A 22,041-nucleotide genomic window follows, 5' to 3' on the forward strand; every position below is an offset into this window, starting at 1 on the left:
TGGTCGATTGTACGGATGAGGTTAGGAGATAAATCGCTTAGACGAGGAGCCTTTTTAATTATTTCAGCTTCATTGCCCAAGGTCTCGCCACGACGCTTCCAGAATTTTGAGACATGGTGTTCCAAAAAAATACTCCGAAAAATAGATGAGGTAGAACCAGGTGGCAGCACAGGTGTAGATGTTATAATTTATTTTACGCTATCAACCGATAGATGGCGCGAATGCGAATGTTGAATTACTGAAAGCTTTCAGCACAGGAATTGGCGGGAGATTTTCAGTTGTTGGTAGCTATATTATCAAACTTTCTTTGTTGTACCACTGTTGTTATTGTATTATGACGAATATACTTGTGATTTTCATTAAATTCACTACAAATGATGAGTTTCAGCTGTACTCCGTGCTCCACACTTTGGGAGTTGCTAGAAATGTTGATACTTTTGAAAGTTTATCTTAAATTATCGACAGAAATGATAAAAAATTATATAAATTGGATTTTGGAAGAGATCATGTAAACTTATTAGTAAGAAACTTATATTATTATAGTTTATAGATCCATCATAGAACCACATTTCGTATATTGCTCTACAATATTCTTTATTGCCAATGAAACACAAGTAGACAGGTTACAAATTATGCAAAACAAAGCTATGAGATTTATGTTGAAAGTGAGGTACGACACTTCCATAAAGAGTATGATTGATGCACTAAACTGGTTGAGTGTGAAACAGTTGGTATTTTACCATAGTATGAAATTTGTATTTTATATCAAGCATGGTAAATTACCAGCCTACCTAAGTGAAAAACTTGTTTATGTGAATGACACCCACTCTTATATAATCAGGGAAAATAATAATTTTAGATTACCTCTTTTCAAAACAGAAATGGACAAGCAAAATATATTTTACAAAGGCCTGAAATGTTTTAATGAACTACCTAATCATGTTAAAAATTGTGAAAACTCAAATTCAAAAAAAGTTTATTAGAATATTGCAAAACCCTTCCAATACCATAAAATATTTTGTATCTGTATTTCATTTTACTGATCCTTGAGCGTACATGGCAATCCAAATAGACACAGATGAACTTTATGCATCAGGTCAAATACATATATCGCTCGCAATCAAATTGGGACAGTTCCTGAAAATTTCGTCCCAGACAAACAGTTGGAGTGTTCATGTGAATCACGTATATTTCTACAAAAATAATATATTATAATTAAATATGTTTACATAAAAGATGGTACAGGGAGGATTGGAAACACGTCCTTTCCAACGTCCGATAAGAGTGGCTCATTCTGCTGAGCTGCTAGCTTTTGGGTTGACCGGAATCAAATGCATTCCGACACCATAAATAAAAAACTGTGTAATCATACGTCTTGGGGTAGGGCAGGATTGAGAACACGTCCTTCCAACCTCCCAATGAGATGACTCCAAGATTTGCCCGTTGGGACCACCAGGTCCCGTGCTGATCGGAATCTCATGCATTCCGACACCCCAAATTCTAGAAATCCTATTATTATTAAAATGTACTTATAATTTGTAATAATCTATGTTTTAGGCTTAAAACGCCGTAATAATAAATAAATAATAATAATAATAGGTATTTTACTACACTGCCATTACTGGATAAAGTTTTAGAAAAAGACATTTATGCAACTGGGACGATAATGAGAAATCGAATAAAATACGTAAATTTTTCCAACGACAGAAACATGAAAAAAAGAGGCGAAATGGAAGAATTTTGTTGACCCGGTGATAAATTGTGGTATTGTGAGTGCAATGGAAGGGATAAAAATCCGTTACTTTGGCCTCCACCGCATTTGGATGCAGCCCAGTAAATGACATCCGGCGTTGGTGTAAAAAAGAAAAAAAATTTATTCAGGTTGCACGCCTAAATATTGTTGCACAGTACAACCAGTCAATGGGTGGTGTTGACATTTGCGACCAACAAATGGAGGTTTATAGAACGTTTTTTAAAACCAAAAAGTGGTCCCTAAAAGTAATTATTCATTTTATTGACTGGGTGTGTTGTAATGCGTGGATGGAACATCGAAATACTTGGAAAAGGACATACACGATTTGCTCAGCTTTCGTCTTGCGCTCGCTGAGCCTTTGGTAGCAGACCAATCGGCTAAAAACGAAGAATCGAGTTCTGTGTCGGAATTAGACCAAGAAATGCTGGTCCACCTTCAAACCGATATCATCCATCTTACCAGCCATGAGATTAAAAACGATTGGATGGCTCAAACCACTGGCCAGGAGAAGCCGATCTTAAGTCCGCCCGCATGTGTCGTCGCAAGGGTTGTATGTCGCGTACACGCACTCGATGCTGTAAATGCGATGTATTTTCATGTTACAGCAAAAAAATAATTGTTTAAAGCTGTACCATACAAATAAATAACCTGAAGTGTGGCGCGAAAACGAACGGTCGTGTTCAATTTTGCTCTTTGAATTTTATAAAAAAAAATTGTAAAACCTCATAAAAATATTAGATAACATAATCTAATGTAAGAGATAGAGACTCAGGAAACTAATTTGGAAGTTATTTGTGACACTAAATAAAATAAAGTCTAAATTAATCAATTTTTAATATAAATAAGACATACGTATACATTTGCACCTGCATTAGTGGCTACATGCATATATACATATGTATGCACATATATGTATGCAAGTTACTTAAACCAAAATGGAAAAAAGTGCAACAAGTCCAAAGGTTCGATACGTGGAGAAGTGGCCAATATACGATGTGAAGGGGTGTGTGGTAAATATTACCACCTGACCAAATGTTCTGGGTTGGACCAATACAGCATTAATAAACTGCAAGAATGTGAAATGCTAAGATTTATGTGTACTGACTGTGTACAGTATGTACATAATGTAGATGACATATTAAAAGACATGCAAATGGTAGTGAAGCAAAATGGACAACAACTACAAGAATATAGAAGTGAATTTGAATTTAGAAAGAACGAAAAAGAAATAAACAATCTTCTACAAGCGGTGGAAACAGCTTTCAGTGAAAGAATTAGAGCTATGCAAAAAGCGCAAGAATCGTGTGAAAAAAGTGTAAAAGAGGTTAATAAAATACGGGAAATAGCAGAAGGCTTTAAGCGAAGCAGTGAAAAAGTATGCAATAAGCAGCGAAAACAAAAAAATGTGCAATGAACTGAAGCAGAATGTCAATAATGTTGAAGCAAAAATATCGTATGCGATTTCCTATCTATAATATTATATGCTTGCCCAGCATGGGGCATAACTGCAAACTCGCATATTAAAAAATTGCAAATATGCCAAAACAAAGTTCTCAAAATGATGCTAGGGCTACCTTGGGATTTTTCCACTAGAAGACTTCATAGGGAGTCGAACGGTTTAAAATACGCTGTAGTATGTCTGCCAATACTTTAATCTCAAATCTTTATAATTAAGGTAGAGTATTTTATGTAAAGATAATCAAACTAGCTTCTAAGATTTATAGCGGAGGTTTTTTCATAGTAGTTGTTTTCCTCCGAAATAGCTACCTATAAAAGTACCGAAAAAATCTGTGATAACAAAAAACGTGTTGTAGAATTAAGGTTTAGTTACCATATTCTGTAAGTTTTGCTAAAAATTATAGATGTAAGATTTTTGTCTACTTAATAAAACAATTGATTGATTGATATCGTATGCGAATATAACAAAAAGTAGTAAACAAAAAAAAGAAGCGTTGCCAGAGATAAAAAAAATCATCCACTAATAGTGAAGCCGAGCAAAAAACAAGATGCGGAAAGGACAAAAAATTACCTTAATTCAAAAGTAGACCCTAAAGTGGTGCATTATTGTAAGAATAAGCAAATGCGCGTTAAAATGGAAAATCGGTGTACTATATCACTCACCAAGTAGCAGTAACTCCACCTTTATTACTTATCTAAATGAAATCATCACTGAACATCTCAAGGAGGCGGATAATAATTTAATAATTGGTGATTTTAATATCAATGTAAATGTATCGTCAATATACTCAAACCAGCTAACAAGTTTATTTGCACAAATGGCAATGATACAAAGGATAAACTTCGACACGAGGATAACAGAGTACTCGTCTACAAGAATTGATTTGCTATTCAGTAACAATGATAAAGTTAAAGCAGTGAATACAGGTGAACATCGTATTTCTGACCATGAGACAATCCACTTCGAAGTGCCAACAACAAAGCTTTGTAAAATGAGAAGGTATGCTACTGTTACATGTTGGGAATACTATAGTGCTTAAAATCTTTTAACTTTGCTACGAACATACGATTTCAGCTTTATATCAATTTCCGGAGTAGAAACTAAAACTAAAGCCCTGAACGAAATTTTAACTGAGGCTATGCAAGCACTGACTTATATAAAGAGGACCCAAATACAGATAAGAAATAAGTGGTACGGCCGAGAATTAACAAACCTGCATAAAAGAACAATAGAATCTTATAAAACTGCTCGAAATACTGGATTTAGGGACGAATTTAACGTCATTAAGAAAATATATAAAAGAACCATAATTTATAAAAAAAAAGAAATACATGGAAGATGGAGAATAACAATGGCGATATGAAACGTATGTGGAAGTGTCTAAAAGACCTCGTCGAGCTTAATGATGTTAAAAAACATATCACTCAAATTGTAATTAACGGTGAATGCCTGGAAAATGAATATGATATAGCTAATGCCCTAAATAACTTTTTTATACAAAATATTGTTGAAATTAATGATAGCATCGAAGAAATTGTAAATGGGGATGAAATAAGCGCAAATCATAGTAATCCATTTGAAACATTTAAATTTACTGACATTGTAGTGGACGATATTATTATTATCACAAAATCACTTAAAAACAAATATGGCGGCGACAAGCTTTTATCGGAGGGTGTCGTTAAAGATGCCATGACATATACTGCTAATTTCTACAAAGATATAATTAACGAATCCTTAAACAGCGGTATTGTACCTAGTTGCTGGAAAATTTCAACAATAATACCTGTGGAAAAAGTAAAAAATACAATGACACCTGAGGAACTATGTCCAATTAACACGTTACCTACAGATGAAAAAATTATGGAGACAGTGGTGAAGGATCAACTTGTGGCATACTTAGAGAAGCACAATGTGATTATCCCAGAACAATCGGGATTCAGGAAGAGCCATTCTTGTGAAACAGCGTTGAATATGGTAATTGCAGATTGGAAAGAAGACATGGCGGACAAAAAATTTACGGTGTCTGTCTTCTTGGATTTAAAACGGGCTTTTGAAACTGTCGATAGATCTGAGCTATTGGACGTTATGTTTAAAATTGGTATAAGAGGAAAGGCGTTGAAATGGTTCCGGAGTTATTTGGGTCACAGAAAACCAGGCATGCTTAACGAACGAAACGATATCATTTCGTTACGATAATCAACGTTAATAAACGAAACGAAGTCATTTCGCCAAATTAACGTTAATTTGACGATCTTAACGTTAATAAACGAAACGAAGTGACTTCGTGTCGTTTATTAACGTTGATTATCGTAACGAAATGATATCGTTTCGTTCGTTAAGCATGCCTGCAGAAAACAGAGAACGATAATTGGAAAGGAGGTTTCATCAGTGGCGGATGTTAACATTGGTTTACCACAATGTTCGGTCTTGGCGCCAATATTGATTACATTGTATATCAATGATATCAAAAGATGCTTAAAATATTGTAAAATACGTCTATTTGCGGATGATGCATTGCTTATCATAAGTGAAAAATATGCAGAATGTGCCATGCTGAAAGTACAAGAAGACCTGGAATCGCTATACAAATGGTTATGCCTTGGAAAACTGAAATTAAATGTCGAAAAACTGAGTTCATGATATTTTGTAAAAAACATGGAAATCCAAAGAGTAGACAAAATTAAGTATTTAGGAGTTTTGATTGATGATAATCTAAATTTTGGAGAGCATGTAACTTATCTGGAAAGGAAAATTGCAGAGAAAATAGGCTTCATGTATAGAACATGTAAACATATCAGTAAAAGTCATAAAATATTGGTATATCGTTCAATTATTGAACCACACTTTATTTATTGTCGTACTATTCTGGTATTAAGTAATGTTATATATATTAAGAAACTTCAAATACAGCAAAGCAAGGCAATGCGATTAATTTTAAAATGTCCTCCATGAACGCCAAATATTGTAATGCTCAATAGATTAAACTGGCTTAGTATTAAACAGTCAGTTAGTTATTTCACATTGAAATTTATACACCAACTTAGGTAAGGAATGTTACCGAATTACCTGAGTAGTAAAATACATTATAATCATGAAATCTACAATTATGGAACTAGAAATTGCAATAATATAAGACTGCCTAGAATACGCACTGAGTTCGCCAAAAGGTCTCTTGAATATTTAGGGTATAAAATGTACAATGAGTTACGTTCTGATTTGAAAGACTGTGAAAATATTAGTAAGTTCAAAGAAAAACTGTTTTTATATTGTACGTCACTAAATGTGACATGAGCATTTATGTTAATCTCTTATTTTAACCTAAACTAGGTCTTAAAACCGTAATAATAAATAAATAAATAAATAATAAATAAAATAAGAGCTACAAATAACGAATATAGTTACTAGGCAAAGCGGGGTTGATAGTTGAAAGTAAAAATGATCAAGAACGAGATAAAATTAAAAATGCCATCGAGACTAATCTTGGAAATACCTTTGAGGTCAAGATCCCTAAGAAAGTGAAACCGGGTATAAATTATAAATATGATAGTGAAGAACTGGCGCAGAGAATTAAACGACAAAATGCGTGTCTTTCTGAAACGGACATTAAAATTATAAAACAGTATGAAAAGAAAAAGGGTTCGAATGTGTATTACAACGCAGTACTGGAAGTGGACGTAGAAGCTTTCACGAACATACTAGCTGCAGAAAGGATAAATGTAGGCTGGGAACGGTGCAGAGTGTGTGATGCAGTCCAAGTACTTTGTTGTTTTAAATGCAAAGGCTTTCATCATAAGGCCAGTGACAGTAAAGAAAGGAAAGTGTGCACAAAATGTCTGGGTGAACACAAACATACGCAATGGGATAAGGAACCAGTCAGGAAATGTATCAACTGTATGAGGGCAAATAAGGAACTGAATCTTGGGCTTGATGATAACCATGATACTATGGATAGAGCATGTCCTGTATATCAGCAAAAATTATCCGCAAGGAAAGAAAAGATTGTTTATTAGCAACCAAAGCATAAAAAGTACAAAAATCGAAGTAGTGGGGCGCACAGCTTAGAATGTATATATCTCAATATTTGTAGTATAACGACAAACAAAACTGAACTGGAGAGGCTTGTCGAAATAAGAAAACCAAACATTGTACTATGCGCAGAAACATGCACAACTGATCTTATAATGGATACCGCATTAAATATTCCGACATGCATTCCAAAATTGACTTGCTCTTTAGTAATAATGATCAAGTTAGGTCGGAAAATATAGTTCAATATAGAATTTCGGATCATGAAACAATTAATTTCAAAGTGCCAACAACAAAGTTTTTCAAAATCAGAAGTTACTCTACTTTTACATCATGGGAATACTATAGTTCCGAAAACCTTTTAAATAATCTCAGAACATGCGATTTTAGCTTTATGCGCAATGCTGGAGTAGAAAATAAAACTACAGCACTGAACAATATTCTTACTGAAGTAATGCAAGCACTGACATATGTGAAGAGAACAAAAATACAACTGAGAAATAAGTGGTATGACCGTGAGCTTACAGCTCTCCATAAAAGAAAACTTGAGCTATATAATATTGCCACAGAAAAAGGATACTGGGATGAATACAATGTATTAAAGAAAATATATAAAAGTACGATTATGTATAAGAAGAAGATGTATATGGAAGGAAGAGTTCACAGCAATAACGGAAACATGAAGCGGATGTGGAAGTGTCTGAAAGACCTCGCAGAGCTTAAAGATAACAAAAAACATATCACTAAGATAGTAATACATGGCGACTGCCTCGATAATGAGTATCATATAGCTAATGCCCTAAATAATTTTTTTGTACAGAGCATAGTCCAAATTAGTGATAGTATCGAAGAAATGCCTACTGCATCCGAACTAAACGTTGATCGGTCGATCGCAATAGAACCACTTCTTTTCACTGACATTGTGTTAGATGATATAATGAATATCACAAAAGCTTTTAAAAATAAATATGGCGGAGAAGAGCTTTTATCTGAGGGTGTTTTCAAGGATTCCATGATGTACATTGGTAACTTTTACAAAGACATAATAAATGAGTCCCTAAATAATGGCATTGTTCCAAACTGCTGGAAAGTTTCAACAATAGTACCTGTGGAAAAAGTAAAAAATACAGTGAAACCGGAGGAGCTACGGCCAATCAATACGTTACCCTTAGATGAGAAAATTATGGAAATGGTGGTGAATAATCAACTGGTGGCATACCTAGAAAAGCACAAAGTTATTATACCAGAACAGTCTAGATTCAGGAAGAGCCATTCTTGTGAAACAGCACTCAACATGGTTATTGCAGAATGGAAAGAAGATATATCAGATAAAAAAGTTGTGGTGTCTGTCTTCTTAGAATTGAAATGGGCCTTTGAAATAGTTGATAGACGGGAATTGTTGAATGTTTTGTTCAAAACTGGTGTCAGAGGAAAGACTTTGGAATGGTTCCGAAGTTATCTCAGTGACAGAAAGCAAAGGACGGTAATTGGAAACGCAGTCTCATCGGTTGTGGATGTAGATATCGGATTGCCACAAGGTTCAGTACTTGCACCGATACTATTTACATTGTACATAAATGATATAAAAAAATTCTTAAAATATTGCAATATACGTCTATTTGCGGATGATGCACTGCTCATCATCAGTGAAAAATATGCCAACTGTGTAATGCAGAAAGCACAAGAAGATCTTTACTCTCTATACAACTGGTTGTGCCTTAAAAAATTTAAGTTAAATATAGATAAGACTAAGTTCATGGTATTTTGCAAAAACCAGAACATCGTACGTAATAACGATTTAAACAATATCACCCTGAAGATAAAAAACAATTTAATTCAAAGAGTAAATGAAATGAAGTACTTAGGAGTTTTAATTGATGAAAACCTGAATTTTGGAGAACATATAAATTAACTTGAAAGAAGAATTGCGCAGAAAATCGGATTCATGTACAGAACAAGCAAACATATTAGTCAACGTCATAAAATAATGGTGTATCGTTCAATTATTGAGCCGCACTTTATATACTGTCCTACAATTCTGCTGATAGCGAGTGATATGCAAATTAACAGACTACAAATACAACAAAACAAGGCAAGGCGATTTATATTAAAATGTCCCCCAAGAACATCAAAAACTATAATGCTGAATCGGTTAAACTGGCTTAGTATAAAACAGTCAATAAGTTACTTCACTTTGAAATTTATACATCATGTAAGATTAGGAATGCTACCGAGTTACCTGAGCAATAAAATATTATATAATCACGAGATCCATAGTTATAGAACTAGATACTGCAATAATATAAGACTGCCTAGAGTAAGAACAGAGTTCGCAAAGAAGACTTTAGAATACACTGGGTACAAAATGTACAATGAACTACCTACTGAGATAAAAGATTGTGAAAATATTAATAAGTTTAAATTATTTTTATATTGTACAACACTTAATATTTAATGAAACAAATGTTTACTTAACATCAACTAGGTCTTAAAGACCGTAATAAATAAATATAATAATAATAATAATAAATAAAAAATTAACTAATGATAGCATTACATTGGAAACGTTTTATTTTTATGAATTGAGACCGAGGTGCATGTTGTTGTTGTTGTTGTAGCAATGCTCGCCCCACCTAATAGCCGCGACCGATCACAAATTGTCATCAATATCCTCTAACGGGAGTCCAAGGAAACTTGCCGTTTCAACTGGTGTGGACCATAAGGAAAGGGGTGTTAGAGGCGTTGGTTCCACATTACAATTAAAGAGATGGTTGGTGTCATGTGGGAACACATTGCAAGCGGGGCATACATTTTGTATGTCGGGGTTGATTCTGGATAGGTAAGAGTTTAACCTGTTACAGTATCCAGAACGAAGTTGAGCAAGAGTGACACGCGTTTCCCTGGGGAGTATGCGTTCCTCTTCCGCGAGTTCTGGATATTTTTCTTCAAGTACTGGATTCACCGGGCAATTCCCGACATAAAGGTCCGACGCCTGTCTATGGAGTTCACCAAGGACCTGCTTGTGTTTTTCGCTTCATACGGCTGGGTTCTCAGGTGCCGTATTTCCTCAAAATGCTTACGGAGATGACTCCTTAGGCCCCTAGGCGGTGCTGGTTCGTCAATCAGATGTCTGTTGGGATGCCCAGGTTTCTGGGTATTCAACAGAAACTGTTTGGTCAGCATCTCATTTCTCTCCCTGATGGGGAGTATTCTCGCCTCATTATGCAGATGTTCTGGGGACATAAGAAGACAGCCCGTGGCGATTCTGAGAGCAGTATTTTGGCAGGCCTGTAGTTTCTTCCAGTGGGTAGTTTTTAGGCTTGGCGACCATATGGGTGACGCGTAGCACGTAATCGGCTGGCTAATTGCCAAAATAAATAAATAAATAAATATGTGGTGCGCACTAAAATGTAGATCCTGATCAAACGTCACACCCAAGATTAGGGGTGTAGGACAGTCGGTAGCGTAGTGCCATCGCCGTGGATGTTCAATATGGTCGACATTTGGGGCGTCCATGTTGTAAATAAGGTCGCGGAAGATTTAGTCGGTGACAATGCCAGGTTTCGCGAGGCGAAAAAACTGGAGAGATCAGGGAGATAGCCGTTTATTCTATTGCATAGCTTATCGATCTCTGGGCCTGGGCCTGTGGCCATTATTGTGCAGTCATCGGCGTAGGAAACGATTGTGACTCCTTCCGGTGGTGAAGGTAGCTTGGATATGTAGAAATTAAACAAAAGTGGGGATAGGACACCACCCTGTGGCACCCCTTGTTTAATTCTCCTTGGTTTTGATGTTTCGTTTCTGAATTGCACCGATGCCTGCCGACCACCCAGATAATTTGCGGTCCACCTTTTAAGACATGGGGGAAGGGTAGACCCTTCCAGGTCTTGCAGTAACGAGCCATGGTTGACCGTATCAAAGGCTTTTGATAGGTCTAGCGCTACGAGTACTGTTCTATGGTGGGGGTATTGATTCAAACCGCAATTTATCTGAGTGCCAATGACATTTAGCGCGGAGGTAATGCTATGGAGTTTTCTGAAGCCATGCTGATGAGGGGCTAGCTACAAATGTGCTTGGAAATAAGGGAGCAAAATGGCTTCAAGCGTCTTTGCCACTGGCGATAGGAGAGATATCGGACGATATGACTCACTAATGTTAGCTGGTTTCCCAGGCTTTAGTAGCGGGACCAACTTGGCCATTTTCCATTTCTCGGGTATGACAAAGGTGGAAAGAGACAGGTTGAAGACATGCGCTAAATAGTTAAACCCTCTTTCCCTAGGTTTTTAAGCATCGGCATGGCTATGCCGTCTGGGCCCACTGCTTTGGATGGTTTAGCGCGACCAATGGCGTCCTCAACCTCTCTAGCGGTGATGGTGATTGGTGACGCGCTGAATTTGTGTTTATGTGCGTGTCTATTGGCTCTCCGTCTATCTTTGTCAACCGTAGGATGCATTATATATTGTCGGCAGAAAGCGCTCGCGCATTTTTTCGCATCCGACAGCACCTTATCGCCAAAGGCGATGGAAACTTTGTCTTTGTGCTTAGTCGGATTCGATAGGGACTTTACGGTGGACCAAAGTTTACCTACACCGGTAGAGAGGTTACAACCTCTAAGGTGCTCTTCCCATTTCGCCCGCTTGTGTTCGTCCACAAGCAATCTGATGCGTTGGTTTATATCCCTTATTTGGGGGTCGTCTGGATCAAGCTGTCTTATAAGGTCGCGTTCCCTCGCTAAGCTCGCGGCCTCCGCCGGGAAGTGGGGCCGGATTTCGGGAATTCTCCCGGCGGGAATGAAATGTGCCGAGGCGGATTCAATGACCTTACGGAAGGCACGCTCCCCTTGGCGGGCATCAGTCGGGATAGGGAGGGCAGCAAAGCTGCTGTCTGTTGCAGATTTATATTCTTCCCACTTTCCTTTTTTGAAGTTTATGAAAGTGCGTTTTTCGGTGACGATGAAGTCGGCGGTACGCTCGAACGAAATAAGTATGGGCAGGTGGTCGGATGCCAATTTTACCATCGGCTGCCAGTTGACGCAGTTTACGAGTTCTGCGCTCACGATTGAGATATCTGGCGAGCTATGACAGCTTCCTACCATTCGTGTGGGGGCGTCTCCGTTTATTGTGCAGAACGTCGTTTCTTCTATTTGATCCGCCAACATCTCACCCCTACTGTCCGCACGCAAGTTTGAATGCCATAGGTCGTGATGGGCATTAAAATCGCCTAAGATAATGCGATTGTTGCCAGTGAGTAAGGCCTCGATATTAGGGCGGTATCCACTGGGGCAACAGGTGACAGGAGGGATGTAGATGTTGATGATTTCTAGATTTGCATCGCCTGACCGAACAGATAGGCCTTGACGTTCTAAGACATTGTCCCTGCGGTCGATGCCAGGATCAAATATATAATATTGCACAGAGTGGTGTATAATAAACGCGAGGCCGCCTCCATTTCCGCTCTCGCGGTCTTTCCTGTGGACATTATACCCAGAGCAGGTCTGCAATGCAGATCTTGCTGTGAGTTTAGTCTCTTGAATCGCAGCAATGCGGATGTTGTGCCGCTTCATGAAATCGACTATCTCCGTAATCTTCCCAGTTAGTCCATTACAGTTTAACTGTAGAATTCTGAAGTGCATGAGGGGTGACGCCGCCACTCTAGGGGTAAGTGACGGGTGACTACGCCTAGGTTGTGGAAGGCCAGGACGCAATTTCTGTTGTGGCCTTGGGACTGGGCGCCCTTGGGCAAGCATTGGGGTACCCGGATGATTTGGGTTTGCGACCTGGCAACATAGCGCGATGAAACCCGTCGAGGGGTTGCCGTCGCGGAGACCAGAACATCTAGGAAAGTGGCACCACCCAAGGCAGGAGCTGCATTGAGCGAATGTCGCAAACCTATATATTCTGTGCTGGCAGACGGTGCAAACGAAAGTAGGGACTAAGAGTCTGTTTCCCTGACCTGCACGATTGCTGCCAGAAAAGTGGGGGGGGGGGGGGGGGGGGCGGGGGGAGAAGAAGACGGGGGCAGGGGCTGATGCTCAGCATTGCTACCAGCTCTACTACGAAGGTAGTAGTTATGAGTGGCATCAGCTGTTTGCTGCGGGCAGCAGCGGGTACTTGTTGTGGCTTGCTGAGCAGCGAGGCTGCTGGAAGGTAGTGGGGGGCCGCTTAGGCGTAGACTACGGGGCGCCCTTGGGCGTGAGCAGCAAGGAGCCACAAAAGATTTATAAAAGTTACGTGGACGTCGGGTTTTGGGATCAAGCCCAGAACAAACTGTCCGATGCAACCATCCCTTGCACGAGACACACTGAAGAGAGTATGACCGTCCTAAATAGATTCTTTTCTGGCAAATGCAGCAAAACCATTTCTCAGGACCGGGGTCAGGAGACGGGTCCGGATTGGGTTCGATACCTTCCCGGAGTAAGAGAATATGTAGCAGTCCTGCTGCAAGGAGCTGCTGGGAGGATGAGAATTTGTGAGAGGGACGAAACAAATTAAATGGGGTCACACTGAGATGACAGTCCTTGGTCGGGAAAAATCCCGAGTCGCTCCGGTACATAGAACCGACTGCCTTGGGAAGCATCATTTGCGCGAGTCCTTAAAAAGCACTAAGGACATAAAAATTCTAAAATGTTTGAACGGAATAAGTTTTCATATCTCCCAAATGGTATGTATGCCAGAAATGAGAAAAAATTCCCCCTACTTTAGCGCCAGGTCTGAAAGGGATATGACGAAACTAATGGTCGACCCGGAATTAAAGTAGGAGGTGATTGGGAAACGTTCCTTCTAACATCCCATCATAAAATGTTTCAAATTTTGTTACCTTAAGCTAGGAGCAATGGAGGATAGAAACACGTCCTTTCCAAGCAACCTTAAAGGAGTGACTCCCAGACTCGTTCGTCTGTTATGCTAGTCAGTATGCTGATTGAAATCAATTGGCATTCCAACAGCGTATTTAATAATAATGAATTTTAATAATGAAATATATTTAGGATGAGTGAGAGTTTTTCTTTATTCCTAACTAAATTAAGAAAAAACCTAAGTCATTGGTAACTGTCGCAAGACACTGCATAACAGAAAATTAAAAAAATTTTTGAGCATACTTTTCAACTTACATTTAAGTCAAATTAAAAAAAAAATGGAAAGTTCCAGAGGAATATTAGTTTATGTACCTAAAATTTAGGCGAACTCGAACGCTTCCACCTTATTACTATAAGTTTCAGGAGTAAACAGATATAATAAATAAAAATAAATTAAATGCGGTTACACTGAAATGACAGCGCTTGGTAGGGAAAGACATCCAGAGTCACTCCGGACATAGAATCGGCTGCTATAGGAAGCGTTTAGAGAGCACTAAAGATATATAACGCTTTAGTTAGTTAATTCAGTATTTGATCAAAAGTTTTACACGGCTTTCCGTGTATGCGGATGTTGTTGTTGTTGTTGTTGTTGTAGCGATAAGATTGCTCCCCGAAGGCTCTGGGGAGTGTTATCGATGTAATGGTCCTTTGCCGGATACAGATCCGGTACGCTCCGGTACCACAGCACCATTAAGGTGCTAGCCCGACCATTTCGGGAACGGTTTATGTGGCAACATTAAACCTTCAGGCCATTCCATCCCTCCCTTCTCATGGAACTTGAGGTCGCCAGAGCCTCGTCTGTTAGTGAAACAGGATTCGCCGCGGTTAGGTGAGGTTGGCAATTGGGTTTGGAGAAGCTATATATTGCGCTGACAACCTCAAGCGTTGCGCTACACAGCCCCTTGAATCTGGTATTTTAGTCGCCTCTTACGACAGGCATACCTACCGAGGGAATATTCTGACCCCTAACCCGCTGGGGTAGGATACGGATTCCTTAAGTCCCTTGCATATCTAAGAAAAGCAAGGTTTCTGTAGGCCATTGGGACCACATAAGATATGGGATTGCTGAATGTGAAATTAGAGTCAGGTGTTGACTACACCTATATCAACATATGGCCCGCTAAAAAGAATATAATGCTTTCGTATAGAATTACCAGTTTCTCTGCATTAGGATTATTGATACTGTCACAACGCCTTTATTGACATCTCTCCCGATTATTTCGCACATATATTATCAGTCCAACGCTGTTCCAGACCTTTACCATATCCTAATCTACATTATGATGTTCTGCGACTTCCACAAAACAGCGGAAAACATTTGAAGTCTGTAATTCATGAACTCATATAAATATATTGTAAAAGTCTAGAAAAGCCGTCGATTGCTAATAGTTGTCGAAAAATATTGGACGGTTCTAAAATCGCTTTTGACTTCAGTATATATATATATATTTATATATGCACAATTAAATCTATTACACATCCAATAAAACAACTAACCTTTTTCGCTATTCGATTTAGAGAAAAGCTGGATTGCATAGGTACATTGAGAAAACCAGCGAGAACAGGAACCTCGGCATCCATTTTATCTTGTCTTTTTTACAACCATATATACTTTTTTTGTCAGTCACATCATTTTGTTTACAAGTAAATTCCTTAACAAAACCACTGGCATCTACAACAGTTACATATGTTGGAGAAATTTTATAAAGATATTCGAGATGAATAATATTTCGCTATCGAGATTGCATCACTGCGATTGAAAAATCGCTAAAAGTGACTACTATTTTTGTCATTCGCCCTACAAGACAGGTACCCGTTATCTAATCGATTACTTAATCGTCACCAATAACTTGTTCACCAAATATCGTCTTAATGACTTTTACATTGCTGTTGTTAAAAAGGTAACGCATGCGCTCTCTCAAAATAGTGTACGTGTGACTCGCTTTCTCGCTCTTACCTATTGTGTTTTCGACATTCCTTCTCGCTCGATGTTATTTACATTTTTAAGTTACTTCATTAGGTATGTTTTCGTTATCGCTAACCAAAACATATGCAACAACAACAACACGGGTAACTAGCCTATCGGTTACCCGTACCGGTTACCTTCTGTCAATTTGCTTTTTATATGAATGAAACGCGTCCCTTTTGTTTAAATAATATTTAATTATGAATAAATTATGTATACAATAGTTTTTACAAATAATTTCCTTAATTTTCTAGTAAACCTTACATATGTGCATATTTATATGTACAAACTACATATGTAAAGACATAAACTAATTTGTAGTCGTGCCCTTTCTGAAACCATTTTGAGTTTCGAAGCTCACACTGATGGTGCTCACTTTTTCCTGCGCGGGTGGTGTTGTTAGTATCAGTTTGCATAGATATGAGTGTTGTAGATATAATACCGGAATATATGCAGCCCCATTTCGTGCTATCAAAGTCGATTTGCAGGTGATGTTGAGCCTTTGAACTTGACCCTTTCCCATAATATGCGTGGTAGGGCCTTATATGTGATACTAAAAAGGCCGAGGGACAGTTGTCGCAGTTTTCTTGTAGTTTGAGCAAATGTACGTTCTTCTTACAGCCACAGCTGGAATATTGCTATGCCCACATCGTCAAATCGAATTACTTAGAATGAAAAAGAAACGAATATCAGTAAGGATAGATGATAAGTTTTTAATATACCCGGAAGTGCTTAATAAATACAAGATACTCAAGGGGATTTCAGATAACCAGAATCAGGACATGTAAAGTAAATTCAAGTGAACCTCCACCATGCCAAGGCATCTTCCGGTAGCGGGGGTTTGGTTGTCTGCAAGTTTATCATATGCCAGTACAGAACATACTCGTTTTCTGGATCTGAGCAGTACATCTAATTTTCCCAGATTTTCTGGGCTCAGCGAGGGTATCCTCCTGAATGGTGCATGTGTACCCTTCTGCCTTGCCTGGCGGCTCACCCAACAACACCAGGCATGACGGAACTTGCCTTGCGACACCCAAAGTGCACTCACGCTTCTCATGGCTCCAGCGGGTTAGTGGGCTTAGAGTATACCCGTGGTAGCTATGCCTGTCGTAAGAGGCGACTAAAATACCAAATTGATTCAAGGGGTTTTGTAGCGCAATCCTTTCAATGGGTTGCCAGCGCAATATATAGCCTCTCCAACCCAATTGTCAACGTCACCTACCCGTGGCGAATCCTGTTTCTTTAACAGCCGAGGCTCTGGCGACCTCATGTTCCTTATGGATCTACATTTGAAGGCGCTTAGTTAGCTGACATCGCTTACTTAACCGGTAGATTCTAAAGTAAAAACAAAAACACAAATTATAGGTTAGGTTGAAGTGGCCGGTTCATGAGGATCTCACATAGACTGAATGAGTCCGTAGTGTTACCAGAAGTTCGTGTTAACGACCAAGCTGAAAACCCTATCAAGAACCAGGACCTATGTTATAAAAAAAACTCCGTCCTCTTGACAAATACTAGAAGCTTCCTAGGACTTAAGTCACTTGCTGCTTCTAGATCTGACAGCTTTATCACTCCTAATAGCTGGAGCCTTAGCCTGGCAAGCGCTGGGCACGATATTTCTCAGGGGGCCCGGTATTTCTCGGGGGCCCGCGATTTAGAGGTACTAAGACATTTTTTTTAATTCAGGAGAGTCTTTAGTTGTTCCATGTGGAAATTTTAAGCCGAATTTCAAAGCAACGAATATTGATAATGATTTTTTACCTGGTCCCTCGAACAGTGAGGAGACAATAAAAAAATCAAACAAAAATATATGTTTACATGAATCCGAAATCGTAAAGTTTTCGTGGTAACACTGATGAAGGTTCATCTTCAAAAACCCTTCCAACAATACCACCAACTCTGTATCAAAGTCTTGATTATTTAAACGACTTCGATATCGGTACCGTGAATAATGAGTTTTTGCGATCTGAAGAAGTCAACGAAATAATTCGTAGAGGTCATCAAAAGTGCCCTGTTATTTTTCCACGTGATTGTCATGACGAGGCATTTCCTACCTCGTTGTTAAACAGAATCTTGCCAAATGGAGAGAAAGTGGAGCGTCCCTGGTTGGTTTGGAGTGCCAGTAGCAATGCTTTTTATTGCCTACCATGTCGTCTGTTAAGCACCAATACTTTAAATCGACCTAAAATTTGTTGTCCTGGCGAATATTCGAAATTCATTATGGTCCACCCCTGTTGAAACTTTCTGTTTCCTTCGACTCCCGTTAGAGGACATTGATGACAATTTGTGATCTGTCGCACGTATTGGATGGGACGAAGCACTGCTACAACAAGAGCAGGCGGACAACAACAACAACAGAGGCAGGAACTGCATGACCCATCGATCCAGAGCCGTTCCTGTCAGTTGACTCCCAGGGGCATTTATTAGGGGGGGGGGGGGGGGGGGAGAGGAACACTGGAGCAATACGCCAGGTTTGAGACAATCTAAGTTACTGTTAGGAAGTTATAGCACAAGTCGCTACAGGGCAATAATAGACCTATCGAAAGATAACCGAAGAATCCCAAGAGCTATTCTTACAGGGCATTATAGACTGAGCAGCTGTATGCAGAAAGTGGGCATACTATCGAATAACACTTGCCGATTTTGTGATCGATCAGCAGACGGCGAACCATATCCTCCAAGAATACGAAGCAATCTCAAAACGTAGGGCTAAGTTTATGGGCTCACCATTGCCAGTGCATTCCCACATTTAATCCCTCAAGCCAAGAACTCTGCTAGGGTTCATCAAAGAAGTCGGCTACGATGAGATGCTGTGAAGGAGATGTGCAAGTCACTGTGCAATCCTCAATAAATTATCTATCTACGTTCCGGTAACAAACACCATTGAGGTACTAACCCGACCATCTCCGGAACTATTGATATGACTACATTAAACCTTCTAGGGATTGAATATTAATAATGACCGCAATGCGAAAGTCTGCTTAAATTTACCATTCTCCATGGAATGCTACATATATAACTTCCCAGGTTTTGAATCAGTAATGAAAAGAGCAAAATTTACTAAAATTTTAACTGGTTGTGGGTAAGGTGTTGATTTCCTCTCTTAACGCAATGTAATGGCAACGGCGACGCAGGGAAAATAATAAAAATCCTATAAATCTACTGATCATAATTAATTAATCCCTCGCTTTCTATGCAGTTGTATGCATACATAAATATGGGTTTTGTTCTCCAAACGCTATTTAAAGAAATCAATTGGTATTTACATGAACTTCGAACTCTTTGGTATTTGCCTTCTTCAGTTGATTATCAACAAAAGCATGACAAATTATCACTAACAAATTCATACATGTTGTTTATATATTTAATATGGTAGGCAATTTACTTACCCTTTCTGGTGCGATGATCCTGGACATTCGGGCCTGACTAGACGAGATTTATTTTGCTTTAACAAAGCGTGCTTAACGCGAACCATATCATGTTAGGGCACAATTTCGATTATGCAACCAATCAAAGAAATTTCGTGCTTGTAATACTGCTATGATAGCAGCAGCAGTTCCCGGTGGCGGCACATAAACAACAGTTGCATGCGGATCAGTTGCATTTTTTGCTTCGGCTACCTATTCAATTTTAATTCACATTACATTATCTATTATTGCAATTTTTAATCAATACAAATCAATATAAATTACCGAAGCAAATACTGGCAAACCAAAATACATCCAACCAATTTTGTACCGTATTCCAAAGCATGTTGGTTGTGGAAAGTATCTTGTTTACCGGTAAATCCTTGGAAAATGACACGTGAATCTGCATTTAATTGTAGGTTTCTTGTTGTTTTGGCATATCCTGAGCTGAATCGCACCCCGGCAGAGATGATATATATTAGAATATAACATTTTTTTTATTATTTAAAAATACACATACGTATGAATGAAAAGTAGAGAGTAAATAATGTTGATTTGGTTTTAGCGATAAGGGCACTCCCCGGGGGAGATTTAGTATGACCACCTGAAACCTTCTAGGCCATCCCGTCGATTCTATACAACTTTCAGATTCTAAAAACGGATCTCGACACGCGTCTTTTGATACCACCTTTGTTTAGGTTGTGCACTGTCTTGAAAACGTTACCTTTTTTGGTTTTGGAAATCGAATCTTCCTATTCCAATTGGTGGCAAGAGGACTTGGCTACCTCTAGTTAATGCGCCAGGTTAATTTAGAAGTGCCTAAACAGCTAACACACGTCACACCTAAAAGCCCGTAGCACAAGCACTTTTTAGTTTATTAGTTTAATTACCACAATTATACTTTTTCATCGTTTTAAAATGTTTCCCGGAATAATTTATAAATTGTCGAATTATGACGACGCTGTCATTTCGATGACAGCAAGAAACGTCGATGTGTTAGTGGAGAGCGAAAAAAAGCTTTGAATGTGTGGGTGAACTAGTTACCTCCGTCTTGTAGGGCGGTTGTATTGATCCAGAGCCAGGGGCGCATAGTCATAGTGAAAATAAAAAAGGTTTTAAATTTAGTTGCAGCTTTTTGACATAATTTTGGTAGTAGTGCAGTTTAGGGGCCCACCCTAAACCAAGATTTCCGCCAAGATTTTCGAGTGAGGTATCAAAAGACCCGTATTTACGTCTAGATTAAGAATTCATAAGCGGAAGTTACCTTTTTTTACCCGTTTAAAAGTTATAGGCGAAAAACTGGTTTGTTTGATGCATATTGTTCCCGCACGTTTACAATCTTTTAAGCGCACACATCACTTTACTTTTTATGGCAGCGATTTAGTTTAGCACCACCCGTGTTCGGGGTTTAACTTGGTATCAACTGAAAGAGGGAGTTCTCCCGATCTTAAATATATATTTTTTAAAGTGCGCAAACTTATAATTTAAAAGTTATTTGTTGTTAAAGTTTGCAAATTTCTATACAACTTTTATATGTGTATACGTATATATATTTTATGACATAACAAATCTGTGCTGCCACATCTAAAAACGGAACAAGTGCAGAATCGAAAAATAACTCATAAAAATACCTTTCATCTGATGTATATATATCTTTAACTTTACTAGTCTTTATTTACCAAACATTTGAAAAAGCTCCTTTTTGCATTCGTGAACGAGCTGATATTACCTTATAACTCTTATGTTTATTGTTATGTTAGCCGATCTAACACCGGCTGCGCCATGCACCGTAATTCTGCGTAGAACACTTTTCTGCATAGGTGGCCTTCAGCCGCGCTTATAAAAAATAACCCTGGGCTACGCCATGCCAAGTCCGGGTGTGTGGTATAACCGTGGCTACCGCCACGGTGAATTCTTTCTGCGTAGTACACCCTTCTGCGCAGAAGATTTTACTACGCAGAAGGACATCACCGTGGCGGTAGCCACGGTTATACCACACACCCGGACTTGGCATGGCGTAGTCCAGGGTTATTTTTTATAAGCGCGGCCGAAGGCCGCCTACGCGGAAAGGTGTTTCAACTTTTCAAAATGAGTAGTCAAAATATATATTTTCCTTTTTCTTTATTAACTGAATGGTGGTAAGGTTATATTTATATTTGTTTTTTTTTTTTTTGTTTATGTGGCAGCACAGCTTTGTAATGTCATCAATAATATATATATATATATATGAATGTGCATGTTGCTACGAAAGCGCGATTGATTTAATAAAAACATTTATAATAAGTAAAAACAATGCAAAAATATAATGTGAAATATACAAAAATGCAATTTAAGTTTATCGTTGCCAATTTATATAGATATGTATGTGGATTAAGGTTTTGAAAGATGTGTAAATTGTAATTTAAAGTGCTATAGAAATTTGCTAAATTTGCAAACTTTAACAACAAATAACTTTTAAATTATAAGTTTGCGCACTTTAAAATATATAAATTTGTGATCGGGGCAGCTCCCTCTTTCATTTGATACCAAGTTTTACCCCGAACACGGGGGGTGTTATTCTAAAATTTTCCCCTT

General features: G+C 38.6%; 1 protein-coding gene and 1 long non-coding RNA gene across 2 annotated transcripts in view; both read right to left on the reverse strand.

Moving 5' to 3' along the window:
- Window positions 1-15,844, reverse strand: part of Dok (docking protein homolog) — a 126,015-nt gene extending 110,171 nt beyond the window's left edge. The window contains exon 1 of the mRNA XM_067782058.1: window positions 15,592-15,844. Within this exon, the coding sequence (XP_067638159.1) occupies window positions 15,592-15,675 (84 nt within the window). The 5' untranslated portion in view covers window positions 15,676-15,844. The remainder of the gene's footprint in view (window positions 1-15,591) is intronic.
- Window positions 15,845-16,501: 657 nt separating this feature from the next.
- On the reverse strand, window positions 16,502-19,652 carry LOC137247999 (uncharacterized). The gene is made up of 2 exons (XR_010951989.1): window positions 19,450-19,652; window positions 16,502-16,725 (listed from the first exon to the last, which is right to left on the reverse strand). It is a non-coding gene; the product is annotated as an uncharacterized lncRNA (long non-coding RNA).
- Between the last annotated feature and the right edge of the window lie 2,389 nt (window positions 19,653-22,041).

Source organism: Eurosta solidaginis, chromosome 4 (genome assembly GCF_040869045.1).
Source record: "Eurosta solidaginis isolate ZX-2024a chromosome 4, ASM4086904v1, whole genome shotgun sequence".
Classification (NCBI taxonomy): Eukaryota; Metazoa; Arthropoda; class Insecta; order Diptera; family Tephritidae; genus Eurosta; species Eurosta solidaginis.